The sequence below is a fragment of the Gymnodraco acuticeps genome, unplaced genomic scaffold (genome assembly GCF_902827175.1).
Source record: "Gymnodraco acuticeps unplaced genomic scaffold, fGymAcu1.1, whole genome shotgun sequence".
NCBI lineage: Eukaryota > Metazoa > Chordata > Actinopteri > Perciformes > Bathydraconidae > Gymnodraco > Gymnodraco acuticeps.
In genome coordinates, this window is record NW_022989843.1 from 3,559,427 (window position 1) to 3,582,440 (window position 23,014).

General features: G+C 40.5%; 1 protein-coding gene across 2 annotated transcripts; it reads left to right on the forward strand.

Annotated features, from left to right (window-relative positions):
- Nucleotides 1-959: 959 nt before the first annotated feature.
- Nucleotides 960-22,703, forward strand: zgc:63587 (uncharacterized protein LOC393431 homolog). 2 transcript variants are annotated; one of them, XM_034237864.1, is made up of 12 exons: nt 960-1,066; nt 6,272-6,324; nt 6,776-6,875; nt 6,963-7,049; nt 7,460-7,583; nt 8,144-8,278; nt 8,745-8,862; nt 17,655-17,756; nt 17,946-18,091; nt 18,279-18,362; nt 18,450-18,507; nt 21,366-22,703. In XM_034237864.1, exons 2-12 carry the CDS (start codon nt 6,298-6,300, stop codon nt 21,429-21,431), a joined length of 1,047 nt encoding a protein of 348 aa, XP_034093755.1. In that variant the 5' UTR covers nt 960-1,066; nt 6,272-6,297; the 3' UTR covers nt 21,432-22,703. The 2 variants fall into 2 exon arrangements, with proteins under 2 accessions (XP_034093755.1, XP_034093765.1); XM_034237874.1 differs by having other exon boundaries at nt 970-1,066; nt 6,269-6,324.
- The last annotated feature ends 311 nt before the right edge of the window (nt 22,704-23,014 follow it).

The following is a 23,014-nucleotide window of genomic DNA, read 5'->3' on the forward strand; positions in this document are numbered from 1 at the left end:
GGGTGAGGACGCACGAGGGGTGTTGTAAGAGTATGGTGCAGCTGAAGCAGTGGGTGGGTGAATCATGGCACTTGTTATTGATTTTTCAGACAAGGAGGCTAATGCAGTTGTCTGCGGTATATTGCGACATGCATGATGGTGTTAATTGGCTGTCTTAGAATGCCAGAAAAGAAACAAGAAAAGAAAATCTCATATCTATTCTAAATGTATCAATTTTGATTTAAAGCAGTTTTTGATTATTTAGTTTTCTTGGTCCCTGCAGAAACATGTACACAAGCATTTGTTATAAGGTAAGGTGGAGGACATGCATGCACCACCCACCATAGAATAGTTTGCGAAATGTAGGCTAATGACTTTAATCCATGTAAACGCCTTATTATTCAAGTTTTATTTTATTATCAATTAATATATATTGTTGATATTTACCCTTATTTTAGATTTTGGAACCTTATAACGAACATTTCAAAAGTTCCTCATGCTTCTTTTTTGTATAGGTAGGCTACTGTCTGTAAACTAAAGAGAGACTTTCAAATAAATTAACTTTAAAGGAGATATAGCCTATTATCACCTGAAAGTAGAATAACGTGGCATTCAATGGAAATATTATAATACAAGGATAGCATTTTTTTTTAGCCTATAAATATTTACATTTTTAGGAATGGTACCTGTTTTCCACTATTATATAGCAGGTTATATAGGATGTCCAGTGGTTAATCAAATTGTAAATGGACTGTTTTATATCAAACAGTATAGGCCTACATTTAACATTTCACACGAACGCATGAGTCGACAGGGAAAACAACCCTTCACTGTTCGAATTGCTAAGAAACTGTATCACTCAGGCAGCCATGTTGGATCCACAAAGGGGTGGTGTTTGCTGCTCAGCCGTCCTGCAGGTTGAGCCGTAATGGCGTCAGTGGCGCAGCAGAGAGGCGTTGGAATGAAACGCTTGAGGGAGGAGGGTGGGCTCGCGGGGACGGTTTCCGGGTTTCCCTTCCTGGGCTGGGGCAGCAGCAAGAGGCAAAACGGCTCCTGTCGATTAACAATCATTCAAAGTTACGTTCAGGTAAGGCACTGCTCAGAGGTTTGTTTGTATTTGTGTTTGCTTTGTTGAACCCGTTTTAATGAGTCGGAGCAGGAGGAGAGGAAACACAGTAGTCAGTTGGCAACATGACACCATCGCGGTAACAACTGTTGCTAAAGTTTGACATGTAACGTGAACGAAGTTTCAGTGCTGTGTTACGCTCAAACTCGGTTTATCCAATTCGATTTCACAGAGCACTATTACAGTTTATTGATTTACGGTTTTAATCTGCATACGTACACATTATAATGTCATTGTCCCAGTTGATGTTTAGTGAACTCAGTCAGTGTTTGTTAGGCTGGGTGTGGTGGACATCCCAAACACAGGGCCTCACACACGTTTCGAACTCAGTGACTGAAGCATTGATTCATAAACTCCTCAATTATTTGACAAAATGTGCAAGTAAGTATTTCCTCCCGCTTCAATATTTCATAACAATGACGGTAGCAAAATAATTTTTTAAAAAACACTTCGTGCTTTTGACGTAGTTTATTTCCCCATTGAACTCCAGAGAAACCCTCTGCAAATCAATCGGCCTAAATGCTTTAAATCAACAGCACATTCAATCTACATTCACGTGCCCTTTGAAGCATTGACTTCCACACATTTCCTGTACATCTCTTCTTGTGTGACATTCCTGAACTCTAAAATCTCTTTCTAACATCTGATGAATCAGTGACCTTTGATTGTAAAGGGCAATATGTGCAAAACAAATGTTGTGTTTAGACAACTTCACAATAACAGTGGGAAACAATAACACATGTGTCTGTCTAAGAAATGGCGGAGGGCCACTATTGAAGAGTTATCGTCCATCTTTGCTTGTGTTTATGACTCAGTGAAAACATGCATATTTCACATCCTTTTTTGCCGAGTGGTGAATGCTATGGGCTCGATGGCCGACTGTGTTCGCTGTAATCTCAGGCTGGCAGCTATCCTCTTCTCTAGAAACAACTAGCTTTTTATCCAGCTGGACACAGACCAGTTTGCCATCAGAAGGGCAACATCTCTTAGTACTGAAAGATGTCTCAGGCCTCTGATCCAGCACCTTAACTGCTCTCTGACATTTCCCCATCCCACAACCTTATCTCGCTCACACTGGCCTGCACAGGAGTACTAGGGGAGACATGTGTCTGACACTATATACTACAAGGGGATGTTTCCTCCTGTTTCACACTGTGATGTGAATGGACAAACAAAACGTGTTTCACATTGACAGACCCTAGTGGACTTGAACTATTGACTCAGATTGCATTGTTTGAATAATGGTGTTCCACAGCCGGACATTTATGTTCACTTCAAAACACCAGGAGAAGAAACGCATATTCAAAATAACTTTGAGTCCCACAAGTAGCAGATTTATTGTGCTAACATAATATATATTGACATTTGATATACCTTCACCCACTCTGATGTAGTCATGGAAATATGTTGGCTCTCACTAAATAGGCATAATGAAGCCGTGATAATGTCGGTTTAGGGCTACAACTTACTTTTATCGTCATAATTGAATAATTTGTCATTACAAACAATGATGATATTATTGTTTATCTGTGGAAACTAAACTTAGAAATGGTTTATAGATATAATAAGTGTCTAAAGGAATTTCTGCTTCTGTGGAAAACATCAAATGAAACAAATCCAGCTATATTATTATATCAATGCAAAGAATCTGTAAATCCAAAATTACTGCAGTGGTCGGTGGTCCTGATCATTTAGTTCATTCATTTTCAACATTGTCCAATGTGTTGAACAGATATATATCTACTTTAATAAAAACAGTATGGATAAATCTCTTGCTGGAGAGAACTTTATTCTGACTCGCAAAATTATCTTATTGACCAACCTTAATATTCTTCTACAGATTAATCGTTTTGTATTTAAGATTAACGCAGTATTTTTTTTAAGAGGTGTCCATAAAAACACAGCCATGGTTTAAATTCTTTGTTTTATGTGACCAAGAGCCCTGAAACAAAATATATTAAAGATAGTTCTTATCATTAAGAAACTGGAACTAGATAATGTTTTGGCATTTCTGCTTAAAAAAACGACTTACTGTATACATACATATATTTAACTGTTCGGTCATTTGAGAGTTTCTTACTTCAAAATACATATATACAAAAATGCATTTTATATAACATTAAAGGCATTTGTGTTGTAATTCAAAACATGTCGTTCAATTTAGCTTTTATTTTTTCATTTGCAATATTCTCCCATTCAAATGCCTATTTACAAAACATAATTATACCATTCCCCTGCCAGAAACGGGCTTAGAGATTAAAAAAGTATATGACCTGCAGCTTTGCCCACACTACATTGTTAGTTTAACAATGAATTAAGAGTTTACTTTCACCTCAACCTCATCGTTCTGAACGGCAGCCAACAGTGTGAGTAGCTTTGTGTTGGTATAACATTTTGTTTCTGTATGACTCCCACTTGTTTTGAGTTATTTCCTCTCCTGTCCCCATCATCATAAACGCTCCATCCTGTGCTTTATTCTCTGTTTGTGTTATGGTCAGGCCTGCTGGTTTCCTCATGGACAAAAGAGTTTATTGTAGCTTTAACCTCATTGGGCTCATTTTATAAAGTTTTTCTAATATCCCAGCTTAAAAAAGAGTATCATTATTTTTCTTGCTCACAACCATTACCTTTGACCCCATACTTAATTACAGCCAAGCCCCCCTGTTTATGTGTTGCTGTATGTGTCTTCTTTACATGTGTCAACATAACCTTATTATGCTGAGAAGCTCTCAGTTCCCCGTTTCTTTGATCAGGTGCCAGTAAATTAACATTTTTGTTGTTGTGCCACCGAGTCAACTTAATCTCCATGGTATGAAATTATTGTTTCAATGTTCCATGGAAAGTGTGTGTAAGCACCCTTGACACAGCCTGTCAAGAAGGGGAATAGTTCCACCAGCACTGCGTCCCCTTCATGGCTTCACTTAAACCAATAAGTCAACTGTAAATGCATCACGTGCCGAGAACTTTGGCTGTATTAAGGTGGCATTTTTCCCTTTTGGCCCCAAACTGTTTAATCTCCCCCACGTCTGGCCCGTTGATTAGCTGTGTGTATGTGTGTGTAAGCAGCTCAGCTGCCCGGCCGATTAAATGGCCATTATTAAGAGCGTATTATTGAAATGTGCCTCCTGCCTGTCTGTCCTGTAGTGTTGTCTTTGTGATATTACAACTGCGATATTGGAAAGGTTTAATTAATCTGCCTCCCGGAATAATGCTGGTTCCCACAGAGCTTGTAGAGGAATAACACTTGGAGTGTGTATGATACACATGAATTCACCTGTGTGGGCTCGATACATTAAAGTAGAGGTTCCTTAATAATGAAAGCCAATTAATCATCCACACATTGTGTTTTTAGAGCTGAACTAAACGATTAAGCCAAACTATATCTTGTGGCTCTTGGGATGGTCAATTATCACTCTGCTCCAAACTCATCTTGTTATTTAGTGACACTGTGAGATGGACATTTCACTTTTTGGTTGGTTGATTGACATTTATGTTTTCTTAGATAAATGTCTACAACCTTTCAATAGTCTGCCATGACAATTGGTAAACGTGTTGATATTCCCCACAGAATGCATTTTGGTAACCTGGGTGAAAATGGTCGTGAAACATGGTAAACAATGAATCATAAATCTTAAAGAAAATATAACGAAATCTATCGATCATACTTTTTTGGAGACCATGTTTACATATTCCGATGTCTTGTGTGCTTTTACCCCCCCCTTCATTTGTTCAAAGGCCTTATAGCCTGTCTGTCTAACTGGATTCACCTTCAGACCTTTACAGTGCTACCCTGGCAAACCTTAACCCTATGTTATTGGTCTCTCGCCTTGCTGTCCTAACATGTGGTCGGACCTGATTCTGGTCAGGGGTGAGGCACGTGTTCTCCCTCCTCCCCAAGCTGAGCTGCCCTGTATTGGAAAGGCTTCAGGAACCAGAAGGATAAACAGCCATTGTTCTCCCTGGGGCTCGGTGAAACCACCCTGTCAGTATGAGAGATCTCTGCCCAATTTCATGTAGATACAGAGGGCCCCCCGACTACCATCTAATACATTTACCAGTGTGAGATGGTCCCCCAAATGTCCAAAACTGTGTGTTTGTTGCATTCCAATGGAAAAAGGTCAATCCAGATTCCCATGCCACCTCTTTTCCTCATTACAAAACCAGAGTGCATCTCCGTTTGGCAGCGCACGGCAGCCTGCCTCTTTCTAATGCTTATCACACTCCACCTGTCAAGAGCCAGTGTGCTGGTGATAAAATGGAGCCTGTTCTTCCTGCTCACTCATTATGGAGCTAATTTATCATGTTGGCTTGTTGCTCTGTCGTCTGCTCTGGGTCATAGAGTGGGGCATGAGCATAGGGTACATACATACAACAGTTAAATAGCAGTCCGGGAACACACTTGTTGCCCTAAGCTCTTAATCTGTCCTCCTTCCGTGAGATAGTGCTAAAGAACAGTGCAGTCGGCAGCCCCATCGTGGACTCAATGTACAGAGTTGGTACAACATAAATACTGTGACGTGGGGTTTGCTTTCGTGATGGTACTTCAAAAGTTGTAGGACAAACTGTGATTTTCTCGACTTGAAAAAACGTTGAAATATATAAAACGTAATAGCCCATTTAAACAGGTTAAAAGCAAGATTTTTCTCTTGCCGTTAACTACATTCATATTTCTTCCAGAAAAAAAGTTCCCTTTGTGGTCCACTGAAAGGGGAGGGACTTCAGCTCTCTTAATGGATGTCTTGAGGCATTTGTTAGCTTTATTACATCAAAACTTAACATTGCCAAATAAATGTGTCTACCTTGAATTGGAAAACGGTCAATAATATTTGAAAATCAAAAAGAAATGGGTGTAAAATGAACGAAGGAAGAAGAGCTAATCGTACCTTGTGTGTTTTGTAGAGCAGCAATGGCTGGTTTCACAAAAGATTTGCAACCATGTCATGACTTTGAGTGCTTATAGTGTTTTTTTCCTCTAAAGCTCTGATTAATTATACTTTAGATTAAACATCACTTCTTGATCTTGAATGAATTCTTGAGAAAGATTCTAATCAAATGCCAGGTATAAGGATTATTTTTTGTGATTGAGTGGGAAGGTACAAGGAACTGTTTTTAAGTTTATTCATCTGATTTCAATCACTCAACCATATCTCTTTATTTCACCAGCAGGCTTGTTGATCCAGTAAACAGCAGAGATGTCTCAGTCTGGAGAGAAAGGGAAGGTGAGTATCAGCCTGAAAATTCCCCACGGTTTTAAAACTAAACTATGACCAATCTACAGAGTGTTCAAGAGGGGTTTCTAATAAGGCAGAGGTGATTAAGACTCATGGAACTTGTAATCTCATGCACACACACTCACACAGGCATCCAGAGAGGAAATCCTGTATACACGTGTAAGTGTTTCACAGCTCGTCTTTATTGCCCGCAGGAATTTCTTAATGTGTATTTCCATCAATCTTACTCATATACACTCACTTACACCTTTCCTCACTTTAAAATACAATTTATAAAAATATCTGGGAGTGAGAGGAACAAGTAGTAAGACATAGAAATGACTAAACACTAATATTAAATACATATTGTGTAATTTATTCTGAGTTCTTAATATCACCAGTTCAATACTTCTGTATTAACTGCAGTGTTGATGATTTGTTTGTCGTTTCTTCTCCACAGTTCCCCGATGCAACAGGTTATGTTGGGTTTGCTAACCTCCCTAACCAAGTGCACCGGAAATCAGTGAAAAAAGGGTTTGAATTCACCCTAATGGTTGTAGGTGAGTGATCCCTTTTTTCATTTAATGTAGACTATATGACCTCTTTAGAGAATAGAGCTTAATTTTCCATTCTCTTTGTACTTCCAGGAGAGTCTGGCTTGGGGAAATCAACGCTTATAAACAGCCTGTTCCTCACTGATCTGTACCCCGAACGCTGCATCCCTGGTGCCGCAGGTAAACTCCCCACTACATACACATGCATACATATACACCAATATGCACACTGTAATATTAGAGAAATGTCTGCTGCAAAGTCTCCAGCAGCGCATTATTTCAAGAGGAATGTTGGGAATGCCTTAGTCTCAGAATACGACCCTGCCCTTCTTATGACTTGACTTGAGGTTAGGACTTGTTCTGGCTTGAAAACAATTACAGAGGCCCTCCCTGATCTTTTAGACGTCAAAACCTATGATTTCATTATTTAAGGTACTTTCCAGCTTCTTTAAGCCTGAGGTTGTGGCAGCTCAGCGGCTTGTGTTAGCACATAGCTCAGGCAGGCATTTTGGATGTCAATTTACCACTTGGGCACTGAGGTGTTTTCTCTGCTATGCCCCCATCGATTATTCTTTAATTCTACTTCACAGAGAAGATCGAGAGGACGGTGCAGATTGAGGCATCAACCGTGGAGATCGAGGAGAGAGGAGTGAAGCTTCGCCTCACAGTGGTTGACACCCCTGGATACGGCGATGCCATCAACAGCCAGGACTGGTGTGTTTATGTGCCGAGGAGGACTTGGGAGTGATTAAGACTCGTGAAATGTTTCCTGTCCAGCCTGCTCTCTCATCCTTCCCTCCTGTTCTTAACTACTTCCGTTCTCGAGTTTCACTTCAAACTCCCTATGTACTACCTCTCCTCCCTCTGCATTCCCTGTGTGTGTGTGTGTGTGTTTGCCCGTATGCCATTCTCCAGTGCCAGTTGCGTCAATGTAGCCTCTTTCCAAGAACCATTTCCTGTTTATTGTCCTGTACTTTTCTCAAGGCTACCCAAAAGAAAAATAGAAATAACAGAAAAAACATCCCCTTTGCACTCTGTAGTCAGAAAGTAGGAGAAATTCAGGGTTTTACTTTTGTAATTAAGGTCTTATATTACGGCAATCAAAGCAATTTGTGGCACAGATATCTTCCTTGATAGCCTTCAAAATGACGTGTATGATTTCCTTTTCTCTATTGTCATTCTCAGTGTTGATGTTAAAATTGTGTTTACATGGACATTTGGTGCAATTAAGGAGGTTTGCGTCTATTTTTCTACTTGTTTGTCTCTAATTGCAGCTTCAAGACCATCATCCAGTACATTGACAATCAGTTTGAGCGATACCTCCACGATGAGAGCGGGCTGAACCGAAGACACATTGTGGACAACAGGGTGCACTGCTGCTTCTACTTCATATCTCCATTTGGACACGGGTAAACAAACATACTCTCTGAGGGATATTATACCTACCCATCTGTGGTTTAATCGGGTCTATTCTGTACATTCAGAAAGACGAGAACTCTCCTAAAACAACTACAAGGCAAAACATCAGCATGTTGAATGATTGAAAATATAGCACTCTTGCTAACTAGTGTAGTTACACAATAACTATATTGTAGCTAGCAGTGGCTAGCCTAAACTTCCAACATTGAGAAACAATTATAACCGTTTTGTTCCTATCATTTTTACAATAGGCTATTTTCTCTTAACTGCAATTTCTGACCAAATGTACTTATTAAACTTAGCAGTGACTTTGGCTTTGTTTCCCATTCATTTAACACGACATAATTCAGTGTTATCACCTCACCTCAACATAATCTCCTTCTATGTCTGCTGTCCTCTGTTTTCCACGGTGTCCTTATTGTTCTTTGTCTGCATTGTGATATTTTTCTTCTTTAGTCTGAAGCCTCTGGATGTGGAGTTCATGAAGGCTATCCACAGCAAAGTAAACATTGTTCCAGTCATCGCCAAGGCTGACACACTGACACTGAGGGAGAGGGATCGCCTGAAGAGAAGGGTGAGTCTGATATGCACACACACCTGCACACAAACAATTTGGATCCAAATGGCTGTCCACTGTTTTCTAGGTGTAAGCATCTTTGCATTCAGAATTGATTCTTGGCACAAGGCGAAATCTGGAACGCCCAATTACTTGAATGTTTGAGACTTTTGAGGTGCCTTATGTGTTTGTTTTTGTCCCATCTGCAGTTATGTGGTTTAGTCATTAAACAGTGGATCACTGAATGATGCAGATGTACTTGAAATATCAAAATCACTTATTCATCCTTTTTGGCAGTGTGCTATGACACATCTTTGTTCATGTGAACAAACCCACGTCTACTTCCCTGTTTAATTACAGAGATTTATGTCTTCCACTTTGTGATACTGCAAAGTAGAGGGAGGGCTAACATAAGAGAGGAAACATTAGGAGGGACCTACATAGGAAAAGTGAGTTGTCTTTAATAGAGGCAGCACATCTCATCCAGACTCAACCCATCCCAGATACTTCCTGTTGGAAGTGACACAAGTGTCTACACACTCCTCAGCTTCCTAATGTCCAGCAGGGAAAGACACAATAGTGCAAAACAAGACACATGCACCTCACTGCAACCACTACTCTTCTCAACGCACAACTTTGAAAATTAGTTGAACACTAGATATGTGGTCTGGCTGAGTGTCTGCAGGCTGACTAGAGTCCAGCCCTCTGCCCTTTAGCAGGAGTCTTTGTTAGATGCTCCCACTGCCCCATTGTTTGGATCTGCTGATGCAGCATCTTGAGGAGACAGGATCAACCTTTCAGGACACACGTAGTGTTACTGAATTTCCTAAAACAAGATTGATGTGCTTCATTAGTGCAATCAAATACAGGAACTCTATCTATTCTGTTTATGCGCACGTATGCAAGTTGCTCCGACATCAAAGGGTCAATCTCTAAACTGCTTTGGCCTGAAGGGACCTGCCAGTTGAATTGTACTCTGTACAGTTGTTTTGTGATTTGACCTTCCTCAAACCTTCTGAGTGTTCCTCTGGCAAGATGAACAAAACCGTGTTTCCTGCAACCACTGACCTCCAATCTGCAGAAAACCCCCATGCTTGTTAACTCTACCTCAGCTGGCAGCGTGCAGTGGGTCAGCTGTCTTGATTATAGACATACCTTGATTTTGTTTATGTTTTTCAATCAAATCACTGATGCTGTAAAAACGTGGCCAATATCAGTGAATAGTAAACTCTAAAAGTGGGGCAGCTGAAATACTGTAACATTATCTCTCTGATCTGCCTTCTTTACTGTCCATAGCACTATCTGTTTAAAAGAGTTTGTTCACATGCTCCGCTAAGTGTTCCCCTAACAAACATTTCTACTGCACACTTAGGAGCTGCCCAGTTTAACAAAATGATCAAACTCACTTAAATAGGTCCACACACAAACACCCGCACACATCTATTTGTTTTCTATTCTAAGCAGTGAAAAAACATGTTTATTTCCAGATATACTGTAATGCAAAATAGTTTATATTTGTTTTAACTCTGTCTGATGATAGTGAATTCCTGGACAAGCGATTATTGCCAGGAAATGCAGAGGGTTAATTGAGCTATCTGCTTCACATTTAGAAACCACACCATGTGTCCCTTAGGAGGGCATATTATCTCCTGTTGGGGCACATTTTGGGGAATTTCTGACATAGACTTTCATCGGCTAGTTCACAACGTCACTTAAGTCTGGCCTTTGTCATCATTTTGATTGTCAGAGCCTTAGTGGCACAAATTACACACAGTGCTATTCATATTTTAATAATTCGAGTTCCTATAAAAAAACATGGGTTGACATCTGATTATTTAGACAATGTTAACTATTGAAAAATGTGCTCTTAGATTTCCGGCCCTTACTGATTTATCGCAGTAGTCTGATTTCTTGTGTGCATGTAAGAGCAGTCATTGTAAATAGTAAGTGTCATAGTAATGCTCATTAATCTCTTTAAGTGTCTCTCGAAACAACAAATGTATCATGCTCGACTATTTGTTGGTTCGATCAGATTAGTTGAAGTGGCTCTTAGGTATACGTGCCTGAGTCCGCCCATACAGTCCGGTACAGTCGAGCCTTCCTTTGAGGTCAGAGCTGCAGCCGCCAAGAAGCTGCCACTGAGTGCTGGAGGATGATTGATAACCCCCAGCCTTTCTCCCACAGTAGTTATTAGTGTTTTTTTTTTTTTGCACGGTACTTTCTCACCATTTCGAGCCATTTGTCTTAGTAAATTGGACCCCCACCCACCCCCCAGGTCTCTTAAGTATTGTCCAGTCTTTCTACTTTTTATGAGGGGGAAACGGCTTGTACAGAACAATATGAGTTTCCTGCAATGTGTCGAAACTGTTCCACTGACAAGACACAACTTGCTGCCCTGCGCAGCTCCGGCTCACGGACAAAGTTAACAAACCTCCCATCATTAAGCTTTCATCCCCTTTAGTTCTGCTCGCCTCTAGCCCGGTCCTTCCTCTCCTGGCAGTGCCTCACTCACCTCTTTCTTCCTCTGCGTCTTTGTGTCCTCTTTTTTTTTAATTTGCTCTAATGCCAATTTCCTCCGCTGGGGTGATGTGGACTCTAGCTCATAAGTTGCCCTGAGGAGGGTATATTGAGGGACTGATCCTCTCAGTCTGGAACCTTACAGTCATATCCTGTGCAGGGCTTTAGCCTCAAACTGCATCACTGGGTGTTTTCTGTTTGAACCCAGAGGACCAAACACAGCTGGTTTGAACTGGAATCCTGATGAAAGCAAAAAAACGCAAAAATGCCTCCTTTTGTCTGAACAGGAGAGTGCTTTTGTGTCGTGTTTTCCTGCATATGATGTGATTAGTCAATTGAAAATGATTCTGTACTCTCATTTCATTCCTTTTTTGTGTCAAGATTTCTCAGTTTCAGCTTCTCAAATATGAAGATTTGCTGCTATTGTTGACTTTTGTGTTTGTTGAGTGAACAACTTGACACAGTCAGACAGGACAAAACGTTGTACTCTAGGAAATTAGGATGGAATGATAAACGGAGAATATAATAATGCAACTATCAGCAATAATGTACAGAATATATTGTGAAAACCCTTTCTTATTAGATAAGCTGTAGGAAAGTTGTGTTGAACTTCTTTAGTAATGAGGAAAGGTTAGCAGAAGTATTTTAGCCACCAATGTTGACATCAATTTATGTGATATCTCAGAGGTCAGCAGTGTCTGGAGAACCCTGTTGCTCCTCTTCTTCTTGCACCAGGCTGCAGACAATAGATCAGCCTCTTTTCCTCCCTCCACTCCCCTCTCTCTTCCTCCCTTATGTCTGCCCTGGTCACCCTTCTCCTTACCTCTCACAGCCTGTTGTCCCTCCCTGTTTATCTCTGCTCTCATGTGTGCCATGCAGATCCCTCCCTCATGTTTGCCTCGTCAGCTGCTATATTTCATCCCCAGCCAAGGCTCTATCACAGTTTCCCCCTCATTGTCTGACTCTCTGTCTTCTCTCACTGCCCTCCACCATACTCCTGCTGTGTGAACCAGCTCTACGCCCCCGCTGGGACACATTCATCAGTTTAGACTCCTCGTACCGGCCTGTATTGTCACCAGGTTTCCTTAAAAAGCAATAACAGAAAGTGAACATTGAGTTGAGCTAGAGAAAAATAATTATGATGCATTTTAAGTGTGTGGTGTGTGTGTGTGTGGTGGTGTGTAGTGTGTGTGTGTGTGTGTGTGTGTGTGTGTGTGTGTGTGTGTGTGTGTGTGTGTGTGTGTGTGTGTGGTGTGTGTGTGTGTGTGTGTGTGTGTGTGTGTGTGTGTGTGTGTGTGTGTGTGTGTGTGTGTGTGTGTGTGTGTGTGTGTGTGTGTGTGGTGTGTGGTGTGTGTGGTGTGTGTGTGTGTGTGTGTGTGTGTGTGTGTGTGTGTGTGTGTGTGTGTGTGTGTGTGTGTGTGTGTGTGTGTGTGTGTGTGTGTACCCCCCTGTAAATCTGGAATAACTTTGTGAAGGGACCTTTCTAAACATTTACAAAACCCTGCTGTCAATAGAAGCGCGCCCATGCCCTTTTCCTGCCAGTGTTTCAAACACGCGGATATATTTATTTTCCTGCCCCCCAGCAGTCATTGTGCCAGGGCATGCTCCAAGTCTCAGCGGATTTTAAAACAATAAATATGAGTTTTTCCTCAGCTCTATTACACACAATCATCTGTTCTCAAGTGAAGAAAGTACAAGCTGGCCACAGTGGGAAAACAGCAGGTTTCCTTGTTAGCGGGCCAACCTGAAAAGATGGCTTCCGGACTGTGCCGTGCTGCTAATGAGTCACTTTTTGCTCTTGAGTTGGCCATTGAGACCCTTTTGATTACCAGACCGAGTCACTAAAGCCTGATGTGTGGTTGAAATCCTAAACTCACAGTGTCCCCTTGTAAATCTCACTAAGATACAAGATTACATGAATAGCTCAATTGTTCCTCCCCATGCTCCTTGATCAGAGGGAGAGGTGGGTGGTCTTAACTGTACTAATACTTAGCCCAGACAATAGGTATGTGTGTGTGTGTGTTCATGCAAGTGTGTTGTTCACCATAACTCGTATGATGCCTGAGCGTTGCCATGGTTTTGCTTACTTCCTCTGTACTTTCCGTCAGTGCCTCCAGTCTCTGGCTGTTCCAGTCTGGACCCTGAGTCTCAGACTGACTGAATAATATATCTGGATTGTGTTTCTGTGCATGAAGGCAAGAGACTTTAATCCTGCTAACAGGAAAGTATTGTTTTCCCGTATGCTGCTGCGTGTGTGAGTCTTTATTGTATGAGAACTTTTAGAAGGATTTGCCATGTAGATGTTTTGTAGAACATCCTCTATCTGCGGTGATCCACCGGCCTCCTGGAGCTACAAAGCTCCGGACATGTAGCATGTAAACTGTTCTCATACCCCCAACGGCAGATTATACCAGTTCACAAAGTGAGGCAACTGTTATATTTATGTGAAAGTGTGTTTGTGTATGTGTCTGGGAGGCTGGTATGAGGTCTAAATCCCTCGGACCCCCTCTGATCAGGTATTGTTGGGCTCTCTCACCCCCTCAGACTCCCTGCAGGCAGGAGAGAGCCGGTTACTTGAAAGGCGTTTCCTGGCAAGAGAGAAGCATTTGTTCTGGTGTCTTAAAGTTAGCAAGTTTGGAAACTAAAGAATAGACGTAGGAATCAGCTTTTTCTTTTCATGTTGCAAACCTCTTTTACTTGTCTTTTAATCTTGTAATTGGGGTATGTAATATGTTTTGTTAACAATATTAATTACAGTGACACACAGCTCAGATCTCTTCACTCAGGGTAAATATTTATAGTTCTTTATAGATTCTCTTAAAAACCATGTAGAATAGAATTGGGAGGGATGAACCCTCTTTAATGGTCACACATGCAGAGCACACACCATACAGTGACATGTGTTCTCTGCGTTTAACCCATGCTAGTACCAGGAGTCTAGTACTAGGAGCAGTGAAGCTCTGTATGAGAAACCGTCTGAATTGTTTTTTAAAGAGTCTTATTGGAGCAACCTCAATACTTGAAGACTTTCTACCAGTCTAGACTGAGATCTATGACTGGAGATGTTGGTACTTGCCACAGTGTTATCATTCTTTATCAAAAGGTGTTCTTGCCCTTTATGTGAGAAGAGTTTGTATTGCGAACAAGGACAAAATGGACAAAACACTTTTACAGCATAAATGTCTCACTGGAGCGATGTTGAATACTGAGGATGATGACATTTCTTACTTCATTGTTTAACCGTTCAGAGATTTCTGTGTCTATGAAATGGATTTAAAATGTGCAAAGTAATCAGTAAATGTATTAAGTGATAAGTAGACGCATAGTTGGTTCAACAGGAGTCTAATAAGGAATAGAGGCACCCAGCAGAACGGATTTCACGCTCACCATGGCCAGGATTTTCCTTTAATAAACTCTCCAGTCTTGGAAAAAGAGGGCCCCTTCCCTTAAGGGGTTTTGTCTGTATGAAACCAGGTTTAAAAGCGACTGAAAGCTGATCAGATCTACTATTTCTAATGGCAATGATGCCCAGTTTCATTCCCATGGACACTCTGCAGAAGCTGGCAGTCAGCTGTGAGGTTACATAACCGTTACGTCAACGTGCTGCTGCTCTAGTCCTGATCCTTGCTCTTCCCAATCAGGGTTGATTAGTGTGGTGATGCAGTTTCATTGTTTTGTTTTGTGTGTGTCCTGAGAATGCTCTGGTACATGTTTCTACTTCCAAGTATTGTTCCCTGTTTAAGTTTAATGGATACAACACCATGCCAGGCCAGAGGAGGCTCAGCTCTGACGACCTCAACAGTCACACTGCAACTGTATTATTGGGAGTGTGTTTTTGTGCATGTGGTTTGTCAGCGCTGCAGGTCTCACCACAATCCTCTCTTTTGTCTCTTTGCTCTTTTTCTTAAGCATTCATTTGTTTTGTGCCATTGTTGTTTTGTCCAGAATCCATGGGTCATTGCTTAGAAGCTGTTGAGTCATACATATTTTGGTGGGTTTGCTTGTGAGAATGAACTAATCTTGAAGACATTATTTCCACGACAGGTAGATGTGATGAAACGGTTTATCCCATAATGATGGGTTTGCACCCCGTTTCATTATGATTGGTGGTTTTGGTTAAACTTGCTGTGCATTTGATGAAAAACTGCTTAGCCACGTCTCTCACGACTTCACCCTGTGTAATTATATCTATGTATAGACCTGCGGGTACACTATATTTGGGCTACACGTCACCACTGCAGTATATTTAATACTGGTATTCCTAGAATTGAACAAGCTTAACTAACTTCTAATCTATTTTCTAGCTGTACAACATCAGGTTCCACTGCTCTGACGTATCATAACTGCCCCAAATGTCGAAATAATTTCCAAAAACAATTTACATTTAGAAATGTGAGCCAGAAACATGAGGCGATAAATCTTAGGCTTCCTTTTCTAATTAAGACTGAGGCAGAGTCTTGTGTGGCATTGTTTGTCCACCGCCCTACAGCATTGAGGGGGCCTGCACGGCCAACCATAACAGCAGAGGGCGGGGGTGGGGGGGTGTATTATAACTGGACAGGATGGTCATAAAATCTAAATGGCTCCCACTGCCAACATCTCTGTGCCAACAAAATTACACAATTCTGAGGGGTAGGTAGGTGGAACATTAGGGATTACTGCCTACATTGTGCGCAGTAAATCAACAGGAGACAACAGGGATTTGGAACAGGCTGAGATGATGCCTGAGAGGTTTGATTATAGGTGTCAGGCTGTACTAAGCACATGTTAGGAACAGAATAAGTCCAGGTAAACAGCCATTTTAAAGCTTTTGGTTTACCAAAGTCTGGAAACAGATGATGGCAGACAATAGACTCCTGTTTGGGTGATGACCATATTACAGTGTGGTTTGCATTCATTCAATGGTACATGGCCTTTGCTTTTATCCCTCTTTTATTACCTTTTTGAGTTTCTCTCTACCTTATCTACTTGTTTGTTTCATTTTTTCCTGCCATTGTGTCCCGCGTGTTTATTTTCCCACTGAATTCAGAGTTTCCCAAAATTCTTCGTGCTCTGCCCCACCAGAGCGATGTTTATTCAGCCTCCCTGTTCGACAGATCCGTAAATGGTTTGAGTGACTGAGGGAAGAAAGAGACTCTGGTCCTGAGTCACGCTTTCTTATGACTCCTGCAAAGTCTGTTTGTTTTCAGATCTGCCCCACAACAATACCCGAGACCCCCGCACACACACTATCTCGCACACACTGCGCACAGAGCTCACTGAGAAAACAAGCGGCAGCCATAACAAGGGCTCAAACAGGACCTGTAGGAAAACCTGCGCTCACTTCCCAGGCTCCTGGCTCACGGACCACTGTCCTTTTATACATTACAGAACATGAAAGTCCCCAAAAAGTCAGGAAAACACATTTGACATTTTTTGGCTCCATTACATAAGACCACATTGTGGATTTAAAAAACCTGCTCTCGAGAAAACAAAAGAAAAATGCAGCTTTGATGTTTAGAATAATAAATACTGACATCTGTCCCAGAGGTAGCGGGGAAGAAAGCTCCTTTGTCTTAACTTGTTTCTTCACCGGTCAGCCTCTAAATAAAGGAGGGTGAGAACTTAGTTTCTGACCCTTGAACACGCAGACCTGGTATTATTTTTTGCCTGTCTAACCGTTCTGTCTCAAGCCTCTTTTTCTCCATGGGGGGCTTTAATTAAATGCGTTGCTGCAACAACTGCTCCTCACTCATACCCTCCTATTAGTCTATACAGCTCTCTTACTTTCTGTTTGTGGTCTACAGTGGCAGCTGTTATTTAGTCCACATGACTCAGTTTACAGTGAATACACACATTATATATGGATTTAGATGTATTACGGACACCTGTGCCATGCTGGAATTGGCTGTAGCTTTCAGTGACTTTAAGTAGTCTATTAATATGTATGATAAAACTCTTAAGTACATACACTAACAGTACAAGTATAAGAACAGGTATATTATGGATGAGTATCTGAAAAAAGAAATACTATATATATATATTATGAGCATATACTGCATAAGAATCAAGCATGCAAATGAAATTCAATGGTAACAAAAAAGTTTATTGAAAGATATTTTAAACAAGAAAAGTCTAATTTGATTGTTTCTTAAATGGCTCCCTAGATCCTTGGTTTCTGGACTACAAATTGAGAATAGAAGAGTGAAGTTGCCCCTCTTGTAGTGCCTGCAATGACAGGAGCACGTCATCGGGTCACGATGAAGTCACAACATGCCCACTCACCCGATGTTTCTCTTTTTTCTACCGCTCAGATCCTGGATGAGATTGCAGAGCACGGGATCAGAATCTATCAGCTACCTGATGCCGACTCTGACGAGGATGAAGAGTTTAAAGAGCAGACCAGAGTCCTGAAGGTGAGAAAGGGATACACAGCTGTTGGCTGATACACAACCACAGACACTTTTCTCTGCTAATGTATTGATGGATACCATTCTCCTCCTCATAAACCTCACTTCCCTTCACTAACTCTGACACCTTTTATTTTCCATATCTCTTCATCTGATTCTCTCTGGGCGCCTCGAACCGTTATCTTCTCCACCCAGGCGAGCATTCCCTTTGCTGTGATTGGCTCCAACCAGCTGATTGAGGTGAAGGGGAAGAAGATCCGCGGTCGTCTCTACCCCTGGGGAGTTGTTGAAGTGGAGAACCCCGATCACAATGACTTCCTCAAACTGCGCACCATGCTTGTGTGAGTCTCCCTGGCAATAAAACGTGTTAAGTAATAGGATTTTCGGAAGGAAAGTCTTTTTAAAACCTCGACAAAACTTCATCCGCATTAAGCGGTTTGTAAATGGCACTGAAGAAAATCGAACAGGGGAGCTCTACTGCCTCCCAGTGTATGAAGAAATGATTGCATGTTTGTGTGTTTGTTGCAGCACCCACATGCAAGACCTGCAGGAGGTCACTCAGGATCTGCATTATGAGAACTTCCGCTCAGAGAGGCTGAAGACATCGGGAAAGTGAGTAGCTGATTCATTTCATGTAAACTGCACATGAGCTGCTCTATTAGTTCAGAGTTTTAGCTAACATGTTTGGTTTCTCTGCAGGGCTGCGGATGAGGATGAGGTGGACAAAGACCAGATCCTGCTACAGAAAGAGGCCGAGGTAAGAACACACACAGCTTCTCAGGTCACTTTGTGCTTAACAATTGCTTTGCTTGATCTAAAAACAAGTGGATGGCTGTCCGTTCACATATTGCAAACTCCTAAAACTGATCACAGGACACATTTTTCTAAGGATTATAATACATAATCACATGAATGTATGTATGTTAAATAGGGAGCTGTTAGTTAGTATTAAGTTGTGTTTGTCACCTGAACTAACCCTTTTTGAAAACTTGGTAATATTGCTGCATTCACTGCTAAATGACTGTTACTAATGGAAGGTGATCCTAGCACCAGTATTTATTTGGCTTCAACTTGCAAATCCACCATAAAATATCCTTGTTAATTAACCGTATGCCGCTGTCAGTGTACATAGGAGTTTAGTATGAAGAATCATCCTTTAAAAACACAGGACCTGGTTACCTGGTGCCGTATGTAGTGAAGTGTAAATATAGACTCACTCCGACTGTAGGAAATCTGCCTTGTCATCTTTTCCATTTCGTCATTATACGTTTATGTCCAGGGGTGCATATAACTGGTGTGCAGGTACGCATGCGCGACAACAATCTGAAATGCGTACCGTCACGTACTTGTGAAGCTTTTCCAGAAGGCGGTTAGATCACCGGACAACAGAGTTGGTCTCCGTGTGCACAGACAGGGCTGCTGTTAACGTCGGTCTGTACAACGGAATTGTGCCAAAACTACGCCAACCGGCTGCGGAGGGAGACTCCCCCCCCCCTTCACTGGAGAACTGCGCTAAAACAGCTGATCACAACGTTCACACTCTGTGGTCACGAAGTACTCCACTAGCCCCCCCCCCGGTCGACTTTCCTGAAGTAGCCTACTCCACTAGTTGCGTTGGTGTGAATGAGGTAACAGAGGGCTTCATCAAATCACTTTGAGTGGAGCCAGAAGTTGGAGTACCAAACACTGACTCCAGGTACTCATCTGAGTACCTCACTGAGAAAGTTATATGCACCCATGTTTACGTCCCTAGTTTTACTGGCTTTAATTTATTTTGCAACTCGTATGTTCGAAAGAGAAAAAAGTCCTACTTACTTCCACTTCACTATCTCCCATATGTTTTGTTTACATTGTTGTGCCATGGAGCCTGCATGCCACCAGACAATAACCTGTTCCCTGATTGTTCCTGATTGGCCTGTTTGTGTTGCTGCTGCTGCTGCTGCTGCTCCATAGTGAGCGGGTGGGGTCCAATCAGATCTGTTTGTAAACAATGTGCCCAGGCAGGATATGCCATCACTTCCTGTCGGGATGTCCTGGCCTGTTTAAATGGTGGGAATGACCTCAGTTATGTGAAGAGTCGGAAACACGCATCTACAGAGACAGTGGTCCATTTGTTGATGTGTTTTCAGGGTTTGAAGGGAGGAGAGATTACATTAACTGATGTTACTGTGCTTCTATATAAAGGATGGAGCTATTTAATTTGGATTTATTATATAAAAAGAAGTAGTAGACAAGTGTTACGCTTTCATTTAATTAATTGAAATAAATGGTGTGTGGTATTGCATTACATTACATGTCATTTGTTAGACGCTTTTATCCAAAGCGACTTACATACATTCAGTACTGTAGACAATCCCCACAGGAGCCATTTGGGGTGAAGTGTCTTGCCCAGAGACTTGCCTGTGCATGTAAGCTGTCAAATGTGTCTCCCTGTGTACATTTGAATTGGAATCATATCAAAAAAAATGCTACGAGTGAAGTTTATTATGAAAAATACCAAGTTTCCCAGTTTTTAATATTTTAGTAGTTTTGTTAAAAATAGAAAGAAAACCCACTAATTATTAAGAAATTAAAAGAGCCTTTAATTAAGCTTGACCCTTGATTACTTTGAATACCTATTACATGAGTAATCTTATATTATTTACATTAAAGCTGTAGTTTTTACAAGTAAAATAAATAAACCTCTGAAGATGATTAGGCGGTTCTGTTCTCTACCACAAGATGGCGCTATACATCAGTGAGTGTTTTTATTTAACCCCATGCATCATGATCGTTTTAAAAGCTTTACATCAGTTACAGTGTTCTATTTAGAACAATCACTTATTTATGAGCCAATTGCTTTTATTTATTTGCTTTTACTCTGTAACTCGGGATTGGACATTTGTTTTCCAACGATTATTTATTTATTGTTTGACATTGATTTTATGCTTCATTCATTTTTAAACACGTATTAATTACCTATCACGTCCACTTTCTGATATAAATATAGATTTGCCTCTTGATTTAATTTAGATTTCAGGTTACTCTGTATTTTGAAAATCTCAACTATAACACTTTGTCCATGTGATATTAATTTTCCTTTTGTCTTTAATTGCCAAGTGTTGTTGTTTTTGCACCAGTCAGCAAGCATATGTTTCTATGTTTGTCTTTGTATAGATTGCACTTCCTTTGTTTGTTTGTTCAGTTATTGTGGTTTGCCTTCAGACGTGGCTGGACGACATGTACTAAAACTCAGAATCATACTGGTCCTTTAAAAACACAGACATCTGACTGGTTAAATCTTGAAGAGCAAATTCATATTCACCCTAACTGTTGAAATTGTAAAGCACTTTAATGAACTATTCTACTACTTGGTCTTGAGGAGTTGACATTTTCTTTTTCAGTTTTACTTTAAAGACACACACAAGGTCTGAAATGATCATCAACTCGTAGTTCTAAAGTAAAACTGCAAGATTTAATCGGCAGACTTCTGTGTTTTAGCTTTCTTTGTTTAAATATGTTTTGAGAGAATCAATACATGAAGTAAAGGAACAACATTTAAATCTATTGATGTGAAAATGATAATGGGTTCCTGAAAATAAAAACAAAATGTTTGTGTTTCTTGTCTTTCTGTAGCTGAGACGCATGCAGCAGATGATCGCTCAGATGCAGGCACAGATGAAGATGAAATCAGACGAGTGAAAGAGTTGCAGCAGAAGGGAAACACACTGATCCCAACCCTCCCACACACACACAATTATATACGTATATACACACACCTCTCTAAATCCATCCCTGCCTGCTGTCGCGCTGCAGATCCACAGAGAGCAAATATCTAGGATCATCATTTTTGTAAGCACACCTCTTTCCCTTCTCTTGCTCTTCTTCTTGTTCCCTCCAAACGTCCGTCATTATAATGAATATATCTACTATTTAGTCTTTGATTCTATGAATAACTCCACCAAGCCGCGAGTGACAATGGTACTAAGAGTTTTTGCCAACACACTATCATGTTTACAAAAGTATGTATGAATTATGCATTTCGCTCAAGTCCAAGCTTCAGATGGCATAATATTCCATTTTGTTATCAGGGTAAGACTGTTTTGAACGTATTTAACTGACCATTTAGTAAAGCTGTTTGCAACTCATATTCATTTTAGAGTGATCATGAGTGAATCAGTAGCCTCTCGATAGGTTCAGTGCCTTGATTGCGTCTGATAATGCAATAACTATAAATATTACTACATTTTCAGATAAGTGTGTTTATAAATGAGGTTTACTGTCTATGCAGAGAATGAGAAATGCTTTCTTCTTAATTGTTTTCAACTTTTGTAGCCAACGTTACACACCTACTTCTAAAGTTTACTTTGCTTTAGGCTGGAAATCTACTATATGCAAGTAACCAAACTAATTGAGTTAGAATAAGAAACACCACGGCTTTAGGATCATGTTATAGCTGAAGTAAAATGCCATGTTGTTAATATTTTTGTATTTATTATCAAGAGATGCAGGATCTTTAAAGTCAGTGCCAAACTACAGACTGTTCTTACACTATTCACTCCGGTAACTTAATGTGTGCATATTTGCTTCAGTGATGTCATTTAATGTGTGAACATATTATTTGTACGCTACATGTGCAGCCTTCCATCACTCTGTATTTTGGCTGTCCAATTTTAAATCAAGTACTTAATATCAACTTACTTAAAATGTACCTCTTATGTGTGTAAACACCTTTTGTTTAGCAGTGCCGTCTAACTGTGCTTTGATTGATCTGATGTTGGCATTATTGTTTTTTCCAGTCTATTGCTCTTATATACAAATCTGTCTATTGAATATTATTTTAAACACACATACCTGCTATATCTTAACTATATCTCAGTATAGACTTGTTTTTAAGACGTAAACATGTTTTTGTATTTCTCTCTTGAATACATTTGTTAAGAGAATAAAAAGTTGACACTTGTGAAATCTGGAGTAACTTGTGAATTATGTTTTTATTTAAAGGTTTGGTATTTTATTGTTAATAGTGGGTTTGTTAAAAGTAAAAATGGACTTGATCAGTGATTCGAATTGACTCATGGGCACAGTGACTTCTGCTCATGAGTTTATTTCTGGTGTTTTTGACTTGAGATTTCACGAGGTGGAAAAATAAGTATTTAGCATTAATTTGTTGGCATGTTTTCATTGATTTTCTTAAAGTCTGGGAGTTACCAAAATATGTTATAACATAAGTTATGTAACATAAGTCTACATTAAAAGGCTACGTAGTGATTGTGTTGAGGCAA